Source organism: Mastomys coucha, unplaced genomic scaffold (genome assembly GCF_008632895.1).
Source record: "Mastomys coucha isolate ucsf_1 unplaced genomic scaffold, UCSF_Mcou_1 pScaffold18, whole genome shotgun sequence".
NCBI classification, from domain to species: Eukaryota; Metazoa; Chordata; class Mammalia; order Rodentia; family Muridae; genus Mastomys; species Mastomys coucha.
In genome coordinates this window covers 95,828,806-95,841,716 of record NW_022196900.1, presented here as the reverse complement: position 1 = coordinate 95,841,716, position 12,911 = coordinate 95,828,806, and the positions used below count along the sequence as shown (strand labels likewise).

General features: G+C 46.7%; 1 protein-coding gene across 1 annotated transcript; it reads right to left on the bottom strand.

The window, feature by feature from the left end:
• Positions 1-9,454: 9,454 nt before the first annotated feature.
• Positions 9,455-12,229, bottom strand: LOC116095791 (aflatoxin B1 aldehyde reductase member 2-like). Its single transcript, XM_031377039.1, has 5 exons — positions 12,224-12,229; positions 10,882-10,974; positions 10,573-10,677; positions 9,903-9,938; positions 9,455-9,800 (listed from the first exon to the last, which is right to left on the bottom strand). The coding sequence occupies exons 1-5, from the start codon at positions 12,227-12,229 to the stop codon at positions 9,642-9,644; spliced, it is 399 nt and encodes a 132-aa protein (XP_031232899.1). The 3' UTR covers positions 9,455-9,641.
• Positions 12,230-12,911: the final 682 nt, after the last annotated feature.

The window sequence follows — 12,911 nt, the reverse complement described above, 5'->3', positions numbered from 1 at the left end:
TTTTTTTTTGGTTTTTCGAGACAGGGTTTCTCTCTGTAGCCCCAGCTGTTCTGGTACTCACTCTGTACACCAGGCTGGCCTCGAACTCGGAAATCTGTCTGCCTCTGCCTCCCAAGTGCTAGGATTAAAGGCATGCGCCACCACCACCAGGCCTTAACTATGTTTTTAACCATTACACCATCTTTCTAGCCTTGAGTTGTTAGATTTGGGGGCGGGGGTCAAGCCCGAATTCAGAAAGCACACATCTTTTATACTTTACAGAGGGCAGATTCCTGCAACAGGACTAGCTGGCTGACTCTGATTGGTGGAACACAGGACAAAGGATCTCATCAGGCATTGGTTGGCTTGCTCAGGGCTGTTCTTGGCTTAGTCGGCCAACTTCCCTATCCAGCTCTGCACCTGGGGAGGGGCTGAGTAACTAGCTGGTAGGGGGATTGTCATCAGCAAGGTCAGGGTGACAGTTTGTGGTCTTTTTCGAAATTCACCACAGGAAAAGGTTGGAAGGTTCTTCTTTTTTTTTTTTTTTTTTAAAGATTTATTTATTATTATATGTAAGTACACTGTAGCTGTCTTCAGACACACCAGAAGAAGGTGTCTGATCTCATTACGGATAGTTGTGAGCCACCATGTGTATTTGAACTCAGGACCTTCGGAAGAGCATTCGGTGCTCTTAACCGCTGAGCTATCTCACCAGCCCGGGAGGCTCTTTTGAGAATTGCTAATCTTGTTTTCGCGGACCTTAATGTCATTGTGACCACCAGTTATTTTTGTTTGGCCTTACTTAGCTTAGGCAGAATGGCCTGGTCATTCTGTCTCAACATTCTGACCACCAGAACTTTGTTTTTTACATGTCCTTGGGTATCCCTGGAACATAACTTCTCAGTGTCTGAAGCTGCTACTTGCTACTGTAAAACTTTGTTTCCACATTGCTTGCTGCTTACAAGAGCTGGAATATGGCTCTCTCTCTCTCTCTCTCTCTCTCTCTCTCTCTCTCTCTCTCTCTCTCTCTCTCTCTCTCTCTCTCTCTCTCTCTCTTTTCAAGACAGGGTTTCTCTGTGTAGCCCTGGCTGTCCTGGAACTCACTCTATAGACCAGGCTGGCCTCGAACTCAGAAATCCGCCTGCCTCTGCCTCCCAAGTGCTAGGATTAAAGGCGTGTGCCACCACCACCCGGCTGGAATATAGCTCTCTTATTTCTCTTTATTTCTACATTCCCAGAACCTTGTTTCTACAGATTTGTTTTTGACTTTATTACTTCACCACCACTGCCCAGCTTTGTGTTTGTCTTGATTGGATTCTTTGATTCCCAATAAAACTTTTTATTTGTTTGCTTATTGAAACAAGCTTCTGTTACATAAACCAGGCTGCCTCAAACTCTCCATACCCCTGCCTTAACCTTCCCAACACTGAGATCATAGAAGTGCACAATTATGAACAACTTTTTAGTTTTGATGCAGTCTGCTTTAGTTGGGGTTTCCATTGCTGTGAAGAGACACCATGATCAAGGCAACTCTTATAAAGGACAACATTTAATTGGGGCTGGCTTATAGTTCAGAGGTTCAGTCCATTATCATCTTGGCAGTAATCATGGTAGCATCCAGGCAGACATGGTACTGAGAGTTCTACATCTTGTTCTGAAGGCAAACAGGAAAAGACTACCAGGCAGCTAGGAGGAGGGTCTCAAAGTCCACCTCCAGAGTGACATACTTCTTCCAACAGGGCCAAACCTATTCCACACCTCCTAATAGTGCCACTCCCTGGGCCAAGCGTATTCAAAGCACCACACAGTCCATCCTCATCTTAGTCAGTGCTCTATTGCTGTGAAGAGACACCATGACCATGGCAACTCTCATAAAGGAAAGCATTCATTGGGGCTGGTTTACAGATTCAGAGCTTATAGTCTGTTATCATTATTTCAGGACACATGGCAGCGTGCAGGCAGACATGGTGCTGAAGAAGTAACTGAGAGTTCTAGATCTAGAGCTTGTCAAAGACCAGCTTTGATACCAGGGGTAAACTGAGGTGGGATGTAGAGTGGGCAATGAGCTAAAAGCTGGTAGCTACTGGCAACTCGGGTGCTTCATTTGATCACGGCAGGCAGTGACAAAGGCAAGGAGGAGGAGGAGAGCCAGAGCATGGCCCCAGCACTGCTTTGAACTGGCAAGAAATTCTGAACCCTCTTTACTCTTCTGGGGCCAGAGCTGATGGCTTCTGGCAATTAACTCCTGCTGATAGCAGCATGCTATTAGAAAAAGAAACGTAGCTGGGCAGTGGTGGTACACGCCTTTAATCCCAGCACTTGGGAGGCAGAGGCAGGTGGATTTCTGAGTTTGAGGCCAGCCTGGTCTACAGAGTGAGTTCCAGGACAGCCAGGGCTATACAGAGAAACCCTGTCTCGGAAAAACAAAAACAAGAAAAAAAAAAAAAAAAAAAAAAAAAAAAGGTAACTTAGTTACTTGGATGGTACTCTTGGAGACCAGCTAGAAACTCTGAGCTCTTTTAACTCTTAGGAGGCTTGTGAAAAAGAAAAAAAAAAAAAAAGAATAAATCACACATTCACACAAATGCTCAATGGATGAAGCAAAATGCTTCAACAAGCCAGTTTTATCAATTTCACATGTGCACATGCATACATACATATATACACACATACCTACATTCATACCTACATACTTATATACAGATATATATATATATATATATATATATATATATATACACAATTGGTGGATGGAGAGAAACTCCAAAAACCCACACCTTTATTCTTCCTCTTTGCCTTTTTATATCGTCTAGGACAAAGTTCTCTACATAAGAAGAAAGATTACCTCATTGCCATAAAAGCAATTATCATAAAACAGGTAAAATTGCCAGGCAGTAGTGGCACACGTCTTTAATCCCAGCATTCGGGAGGCAGAGGCAGGCGGATTTCTGAGTTTGAGGCAAGCCTGATCTACAGAGTGAGTTCCAGGACAGGCAGGGCTACACACACACACACACACACACACACATACACACACACACACACACACAAACAAACAACAGCAACAACAAAAACCAGGTAGAATCATTACAGCAGGATAACTAGCTATATGGTTTTCTAAGCACTTTTACATTCCATAAACTCATAGTAAGTTCAAAGTAATAGTTCTTGTCATAGGTCAATAAAATTTGATGAGTTACAGCAGAATTGTTTACATGTCTTTCCATTAAGACTCACACCTAACTAAACATTCCTTATCTATTTTTTTAGCTCCACAAGTTCATCATAAGTTTAAAGCAATAGTTTTTATGTCATAAGTTAACAAGGTTTTTGTTAAGAGACAGGTCATCTGTCTTGTGTCTTACTGTTTTGAAGTCTTGAATAGATGAGTTAGTCAATCATTTATTTTCTGTACTTACATGCATAATAAATCACCCACTCCTGGTTTATGACCTTACTTACTGAAATTAGTGGTCTCATTGCTAACCTAGAAGGAATGTTTCCCTTGATCATAAATCTGTCCCAAGCCTATTTCTTTTCCTGGTAAAATTTGCTTGTGACACATGAAGGTTCACAAAACTCTTTTTGCTGCTTTCTTACTCTGAAGGAGGCCTTAAAATTAGTTCAATTAGAATCAATTCAGGAGTTCTATAAAATCATTATCAGGAATTATGAAATCATCAGTTTGCCTAAACCACATTATTACATGAAAGTACATGTTGAAATTGATTCTGCAGGAAACCTGCCCAACAGAATGAGCAAATACCCTGAAAACTATAGGCAGCGAGGGATTTCCCACATCATGTCGGATAAATGAGAGAAATAGCATGGAAAGGCACATCAGCAGCAAGACTCCATCCTGGGCCAGAGTCCCTGGGGAAGGCATTGTCAGCAGCAAGACACCATCCTGGGCCAGAGTCCCTGGGGAAGGCATTGTCAGCAGCAAGATGCCATCCTGGGACAGAGTCCCTGGGGAAGGCATTGTCAGCAGCAAGATGCCATCCTGGGACAGAGTCCCTGGGGTCTACGCTATTCAGAGCACACCCTCTGCAGCCATGTGCAAAACCCTGGGCCATCTTCAGGAAGCTCACTTGCTTTTGCTGCATGGCTCCTGTCAGGATCTAAAGGCAGCCTGAAGAGAGAGCCACTGGGCCTGGCTTTAACATTTGAAACCTCAAAACCTCACCCAAAGTGATAGACAAGGCCATACCTGCTCCAACAAAGCCATGTCTACTAATCCCTCCCTAGTAATGCCATTCCCCAATGACTAAGCATTCAAATATATGAGCCTGTGGGGCCATTTTTATTCCATCACTGAAAACCAATTAGTGTTATCTCCTTTTTTTCTGTTATTGTTTGAGACAGGGTTTTTTCTATGCACCCCTGGCCTGGAACTTACTATATGGACCAGGTCAGACACAAACTCATAGATATTTGCCTGCCTCTGTCTTCTGAATCCTGGGATTAAAGGTGTGCCCCATCGGCCGGGCGGTGGTGGCATACGCCTTTAATCCCAGCAGTTGGGAGGCAGAGGCAGGCGGATTTCTGAGTTTGAGACCAGCCTGGTCTACAGAGTGAGCTCCAGGACAGCCAGGGCTATACAGAGAAACCCTGTCTCGAAAAAAAAAGGTGTGCCCCATCACACTTGGCTATTGCTTCAATCTTGCTCCTATACTTTTGGTATCTGTCTTAGTCAGGGTTTCTATTCCTGCACAAACATCATGACCAATAAGCAAGTTGGGGAAGAAAGAGTTTATTTAGCTTACTTCCACATTGCTGTTGATCACCAGAGGAAGTCAGGACTGGAACTCAAGCAGGTCAGGAAGCAGGAGCTGATGCAGAGGCCATGGAGTGATGTTCCTTACTGGTTTGCTTCCCCTGGCTTGCTCAGCCTGCTGTCCTATAGAACCCAAGACTTCCATCCCAGGGATGGCACCACCCACAAGAGGCCCTACCCCCTTGATCACTAATTGAGAAAATGCCCTAAAGCTGGATCTCATGGAGGCACTTCCCCAACTGAAGCTCCCTTCTCTGTGATAACTCCAGCCTGTGTCAAGTTGCCACACAAACCAGCCAGTACAGTATCTAAGAAAACAGTGCCTTGCCCAAGGACATATATTTGTCCCAAGGGTCTAAGAAAAGTGTGTGTGTGTGTGTGTGTGTGTGTGTGTGCGCGCGTGTGTGCGTGCGTGTGTGCGCGCGTGCGTGTGTACATGTTTCCCCCATAGTCATTCTGAATGGATAGAAAAGGAAGATAGGAAAGCTCTGGATATTTTCTTCTTAGAGTTCATAGATATAAGTTTTATTTTGAGGTATGATCTTCATCTTGGTTAATCTCAAGGGTCAATTCAATGACCCAGAATCACCTGGTACACCAGCCTCTCTCTGGGCATGCCCCTTTAATCTACCATGTTCATTTTGGTTCACTTTCTGTCCTTTGGAGACAGTCTCCTTACATATCCTTGACTGGCCTGGAACTCACTACATAGATTAATGTTAACATCACACGTGGGGCAAATCTCCTCCCTGAGTGCTGGAATTAGCAGGTGAGCATACCCATGCCCACCTCATTCTGTCATGAGTAGAAGAGTGAGGGGTGAGGCTGCATCAGGACATGGTGAGGAAACCCTTGCCAGGCAATGTGAGACCCTTGGCATCTGTGCTCTCTGAAGCCTAGCTCCTGGTTCCCTGATTTCTCAAGGGTCCCCAGGCAGGGTGGAGGGAACAGGTGTTGAGCAGCAGAGGAGACAGTCTGAAGTTCAGTCCCGGCTGCAGCCAGATCAGACACCTGCTTTATTCAGACGAGAAACAGGTGGAGACCAGCAGAAAAGCCCACACTAAGGCCAGCACTGGCCAGGGTGTGACTCTAAGAGGTGGCAGGAGAGCCCCTGGCATCTTGAGTCACAGCAGTCTATCTGAAGTAGTTGGGACACTCGTGGGCGACCATGTTCCAGGCTTGGTTAAAGGCATCCACAACAGCCGGCTCCAGAGGCCCTTCCTCAGTAGCGGCCAAGTTTTGTTCCAGTTGCTCCAGGCTGCGTCTCCTTGGGCACCATGCAAGGGGAGACAGACAGATTCTAGCACTCTCCGGGCCTGTTACTTGCCCCTCTGTGCCTATCTGTTGCTAACAACATTTGGGAATCTGTGCATCCTAAACTCCCAGAAAGAACTGAATGTATTCCTTTTTTTCTTTTTCCTTTTTTTTTTTCCCCCGAGACAGGGTTTCTCTGTGTAGCCCTGGCTGTCCTGGAACTCACTCTGTAGTCCAGGCTGGCCTCGAACTCAGAAATCCACCTGCCTCTGCCTCCCAAGTGCTGGGATTAAAGGCATGCGCCACCACCGCCCGGCTTCCTTCTTGTTTATTAGCCCCATTTATGGAACATCCTTGGGGAGCAGTCAGACACGAGATGTTATTACCCAAGGCTGATGCCAGAGAGACTTCATGAGGAAGAGACAGACAGACCCCAGAGCCAACAAGACTGGCTCCCACCTGAAGAGCAGGACTTATATGTGTTGCAATTAAGCTCACATTGGTTTCTCTTCCCTTAGTAGGACTATGTGGACTCCAGGCTTCTCATCAACAAAATCACAATTCCTAAGGCCCAATAGACACTTAAACCATGGTGCAAGGCCCTGGGCCAAGCCAGATGTGCTATGGGAAGCAAAAGAAAAGAGTTTCAGAAGAGGGGGGAAATACTCTCTCCACAATTCACCTACAGGCAACTCTGGGTCCCCTAAAGGGGCAGAAGCCGAGTTAGCAGACGAGGCATGATGGGTTACCCGGAGCTGTGAGTGGTAGCTGAGGTCATGCTTAGGTTCCGTAGGTGGCCTTCTAGAACTTCTTCCCAAGGTCAGTGCCCTTGAAGTGGTCTTCCTTCTAGAGCTGGTTGGCTGAAGTAGAGGGTTCAGTAGCTTGGTGTCTTTTGAGTGTGGTCCAATCTCTGCAATCCTGACGGGGTGCTGTCTGGGATGTTAGCTCAGTTGGTGGTATGCTTGCCTAGCTATTCCAGAGGCCCTGAGTCCAGTCACCACCTCTTCACAGAATGTAGGTGGTGGGAAACATCTGTAATCCCAACACGAGGGACCTAGAGGCAGGAGGATCAGAAATACAAGGTCATATTTGGCTACATAGCAAGTTCAAGACTAGCCTAGGATACACAAAGTCTTGTCTTGAAAAAGTTTTTTTTTTTTCTCTTCTTCCTACTGGGTTACTTTGTCCAGCCTCGATATGGGGGCTTTTGCCTTATCTTATTGTATCTTAATAGTTGTTTTCTCTTGGAGACCTGCAGTTTTCTGAAGGGAAATAGAGTGGGAGTGGATCTGGGAGAGAGGGGAGATGAAAAAGAGCTGGAAGGGGTGGAGGGAGGGAAACAGGTCAGGATGTATTGTATGAGAGAAGAATCTACTTTCAATATTTTTTTTTTATATATAAAGTGGCTGGCCATGGTAGCACACACATCTAAACCTAGCACTTAGGAAGGAAGATCATGAGTTATGGGTTAGCCTGGGCTATGTCTAACAAGAAAAGAATGGAAGAGGAAATGATTTCCTTTTAACTGTCACTGTGCATAGATTATGGATGACAATCTTGCTATATTTTAAAATGTTTTCTTAGTTTGTCTTTTTTTTTTTTCCTTTGTCCTCTTTTTCTTCTCAGAACTAGGACAGAACGCGGGACCTTGCACTTAGTATACAAGCACTGTGCCACTGGGCTATCTTACCAATTCCACTTTTTCTTATTTCATCTTATTTGATTTGATTTGATTTGTGAGTTGAAGTTGTGTGTGCACATATACACATACATGTGTGCACGTATACACATACATGTGTGCACGTATACACATACATGTGTGCACAGTTGTGTGCATCTAAAGGCCAGAGAAGGCCTGTGTCCTGATCCAGCACTGTTTGTCCTCCATCTTTAAATCAGGGCATCTTGGGACTGGGATGTAGCTTCACAGTTGAGAGAGTTGACCACTCTTCTAGATGACCCAGGAGCCATCCTCAAAACCACACGGCAAACTACCAAACAGCGTTTAACTCTTTCACCCTTCAACTTCACACAACTTGGTACTGTGTAATCTTACAGTACTTTGAATTTCAAAATGAGATGCTATCTATACATAAATAAAATTGAGATTCTCTGAAAATTAAAAAAAAAAAGTCCAAACAAACTGTACTGGCTGGTTTTGCGTGTCAACTTGACACAGGCTGGAGTTATCACAGAGAAAGGAGCTTCAGTTGGGGAAGTACCTCCATGAGATCCAGCTGTGGGGCATTTTCTCAGTTGGTGATCAAGGAGGGAGGGCCCCTTGTGGGTGGTGCCATCCCTGGGCTGGTAGCCTTGGGTTCTATAAGCAAGCTGAACAAGCCAGGGGAAGCAAGCCAGTAACAAACATCCCTCCATGGCCTCTGCATCAGCTCCTGCTTCCTGACCTGCTTGAGTTCCAGTCCTGACTTCCTTTGGTGATGAACAGCAGTGTGGAAGTGTAAGCCGAATAAGACTTTTCCTCCCTTTGCTTCTTGGTCATGATGTTTGTACAGGAATAGGAACCCTGACTAAGACACATACAAAAACCACCACATGGCAGCTAACAACTTTTGTCATTCCAGCTTTAAGGTGATCTAATGCACTCTTTAGGCATCCTCAGGCACTGCATGAATGGGCTACACAGACGTGCATGCAGGCAAAACACCCATGTACATAAACAAACAAACAAATATAAATAAATAGAAAGAAAGAAAGGAAGAAAGGAAGGGAGGAAGGAAGAGAGGAAAGAAGGAAGGAAGGAGGGAAGGAAGGAAGAAAGGAAGGAAGAAGAGAAGGTAGGAAGGAAGGAAGGGAGAAAGGAAAGAAGAAAGGAAGGAAGGAAGAAAGGAAGGAAGGAAGGAAGGAAGGGAGAAAGGAAAGAAGAAAGGAAGGAAGGAAGAAAGGAAGGAAGGAAGGAAGGAAAGAAGGAAGGAGGGAAGGAAGGAAGAAAGGAAGGAAGAAGGGAAGGAAGGAAAAAGGAAGGAAGGGAGAAAGGAAAGAAGAAAGGAAGAAAGGAAGGAAGGAAGGAAGAAAGAAAGGAAGGAAGAAAGAAAGAAAGGAAGGGAGGAAGGAAGGAAGGAAGGAAGGAGGGAAGGAAGGAAGAAAGGAAGGAAGGAAGGAAAAAGGAAGGGAGGAAGGAAGGAAGGGAGGAAGGAAGGAAGGAAGGAAGGAAGGAAGGAAAGAAGGAAGAGGGTCTTTTCCTGAGACTGGGGCTAGGCTGACAGCTAGGAAGGCCACTGGTCCTTTTGTCTCCACTCAACATTGTACTGTAGACAAGCAAGCAATGAAGAATGACTCTTTCTATGGGTACTGGGATACGAACTACCTGCTGAGACACAACCTCCGCCACAGCTCACTGGTCCATGTAGATATTATCCCATTTCTTCCCAAATAAGTGGATCAAGGGCTGGTTCTCATCCTTTACTTCATAGTTGTATCTGCCAGTCAGCAGGCCCCCCTGTGGAAAAGCAGCAGTCAGACCCTGGCCCAGACTTCTTTCAGAGACAGCCAGGTCATTCCTGGCTAGGAACTGGAGAGCAGAAGAGAGCGTGGGAAGAAGGGGACTCAGGCACCACTTCTCAAAGCTCCCTGAACTCCCAGGGCCTGGATTGGATTTCACCATGACAGAAATTCATAGAGTCAGGCCGGGCATGCCCACCCACTCACAGGGCTTGTGCCCACGGCAGCCCATACCAGCCAAAGGGTTGTAGGCGTAGAACCTCAGTCCGAAGTGTCTGAGGCAGGGGAGGAGCTCCTTCTCCACCTGCCAGGTGGTGTCATTGTACATGCCCTGCAGGGACATTTGGAAAAGGGGGACATATCAAGAAAAGAGACCCCAAACGTACCTTTGTGAAGTCCCTCAGTTGAATCCATAACAATCCTGGACACTGACCATCAGGGCATATGCTGGGATCTGTTTACCTCTTCTCTGAAGCAGAGAGAAAAAGAGAGAGAAAAAGTTGGCCTGACAGGCAGAGTCAAGGCAGGTCAAGCCTCTGTTCAGTCCTTCCAGTTCAAAGTCAAACAGCCCTCTTGAGGGGGGAGTGAGGATGCTTATAGGAAAGATAGAAAAAAGATGCCAGAGATGGGTATGGGAGGGCTGCAGGTCAATGCTACAGCAGCAGCAAGTGTATTCCTCATGGCTTTCTTATACTTCAGTAACATGGGAAGCAAAGCCACAAGCTAACAAAAACAATTTTGCTAAAATGTACACAAGACATTTGCTCCCATCCCCCAAACCTCCCATTCCTTCCACCAAGGTCAATAGAATCTCCAGCCCCTTGCCTTGAGTCTCAGGTGCAACTCTTATCCCTCCATGCCTCAACACCCAACAGCATGGCAAATCTCTCTCTCTTTCTCTCTCTCTCTCCCTCTCTCTCTCTCTCCCCCCCTCTGTGGTTCCTGACAGGTATACACTTAATAGTGGCGGGTTTGGGTTTATTGTTTATAACCATCTACTTTGTTATCCAGGATCTAGGATCGATAGAACCTTGAACCCCAAAGTCTGAATGGTCCTTGAACCCCAAAGTCTGAATGGTCCTGGCACGCCAGCTCCCTCTCACCTGGTACACAGTTGGCAGGATCCAGCCATTTTTCTTGCAGAGGGTACAGATCTCAGCCACTTCCCAGGAGGCATAGTTGGACAGACCAAGCTCCACAAACTTGCCCTGTAGGTGAGAGACTCCATCACAATGCAGCTCAGAGAGAGACTCCATCATAGCCCAGCTCAAGGAGAGACTCCAACACAGTCCAGCTCAGCCCATTGTGAGGAGCCTAGAGTGAGGTCTGTGCCCAGCTCTGTGTGTGTTCCCAGCACTCGCTCTGACAGGGTCAGGATGAAAGGGTCAGAGAACATCGGGGCCCTCCCTCACCTCCTGATGCAGCTGGTGGCAGGCCTGCAGTGTCTCCTCCACAGGAGTGCTGTGGTCAGGTATGTGTAAGTAGAAGAGATCCACCCAGGGACACTGCAGCCGCTTCAGTGGCTAGAACTATATATTGTCAAGTTTCTGTGACTTCTCCATGCTTGGAACAGCCTTGATGGCAATTTTCACTTCCAGGGAGAACAAAGAGGTTAAGTGTTGGTCCGGGTGGGAGGGGTGGTGGCAGTGTTTCCCTTTATAAGACTTGCTGTGGTCATGGCATCTCTTCACAGCACTAAAACTGAAACTAAAACAGCATCCCCTGGTAGGAGGAGGCCCAAAAGTCAGGACTGCATGGTTATCAATATCTATATAGTGAGTATGAGGCCAACCTGGGCTCGGGGATGTATTGATGGTGTGTGTGTGTAGTGGGGTGGCAGATAGGGTGGCTCAGCTCTGCCAAATCCTAGCACTGCCATTAGTAGCTATGGCCTTGACTAAATTACTCAGTTTTTCACATCCCTACCAACTGTAAATAGGAGTAAAAGTGACAGCTTACAGAGAAGAGAAGCCCCTAGAACTGTTCAGGCTTAACTGACAATGGATATTATAAGTAGTTAGTAGAGGTGTGCTGACTTTAAAATCCATGAGCAGAAAGTCCTGGCTAGTAGAGACACACCTGCCACCCCAGGTACCAGAGCACTGGGTCTGGGACAGAGGACACAGGAAAAGAGAAAAGGCCACAGACCTGAAGCAAAGCAGCCCTGAGGGCACCCCACGTGGAGTCTTCACTTTAGACTAGGGGTCATAGTCCAGAGCTCTGTGACCATCACCATAAGATGTTTTGAAAGACAACTCTGAGTGCACTGTGAATGATGGGCAGGTCTGATCACAGGGGGAAGAAGGTGCCAAAGGAACTGGGGACAGAGACAGGAAGGCTTCGCTGAGAGCCTGTGAGAAGGGAAGTCGGGGCCAGCTACAGACTCTGTTCATGAAAACAGGCCAAGGCTGGGCTGTCTGCGGGAGTCCCTGCTCCTCTCTCCACCTCTGCTGAGAAGCCCAGGTGAATGGATGGATGGATGGATGGATGGATGGATGGGTGGGTGGGTGGATGGATGGATGGATGGATAAACAGACAGATGGATGGATGAGAACTTCCTATACTTGGAAAGTCTTGCTAGCAGTCTAGAGGCTGTCAGGGGATCCCCAGCAACCCAGCAGGAAGTAAGTTTGAAGAACTATTAATGTGGAAGTTTTCCTTCTTTAAGAACATTACATTATGGGGCTGGAGTGCTGACTTAGTAGTTATAAGCACTAGCTGCTCTTCCAGAGGACCTGGGTTCAGTCCCGGTACCCGCATGGTAGCTCCCAGCCATCTGGCACTCCAGTCCCAGGAGATCTGACACCCTTTCCTGGGTTTCTTAGGTATTAGGCATGCCTGCTGCCAAGCACAACCCACTCACTGAGCTCTCAGCCTCAGAACCCACCAGGGTTCTGAAAGGACTCACCTGGTTCCTGCAAGTTGTTCTATTAATCCCAAAGATGGAGGAGAAGGACCACCAATCCAAGTCACCAAGGCCAAGCGTATTAAAGCAATTAATTATTACAGCAAGCCTTTTCTATTCCTGCTCATGGCTGCCTCTCCCTAAGGTGGGGTTGGAGAGGTCAGTAGGAAAGTTTTCACCAAGTTCTGATGTGCTTAAATATGCCCACAATAAATGACTCGAAGTCAGGCTCTCAACGTTTAAAGCAACGATGTCTGTTACCGCTGTGTTGAACAAGCTCCCTTCTTGCCTCCCAAATATCCTTACTAGGTCAGCCATGGTGGATGAGGAGACTCCCACAGGCTACATCACCCCACTTCCATATGCCAGTTGTGGGGATACTCCTTGGTAAAGCTGAAGCCACTGCTAAACCGACAGGCACCCAGAACTTGGGAGCAAAGTCCAAGACCCTGAGCCAGGCTGCAACAAAAAGGGAGATCTGTTTGCCTGGTCCAAAGTCTTGCTGGAGTTGTGCTGGGGCTCTGCTGACTGCAAAAA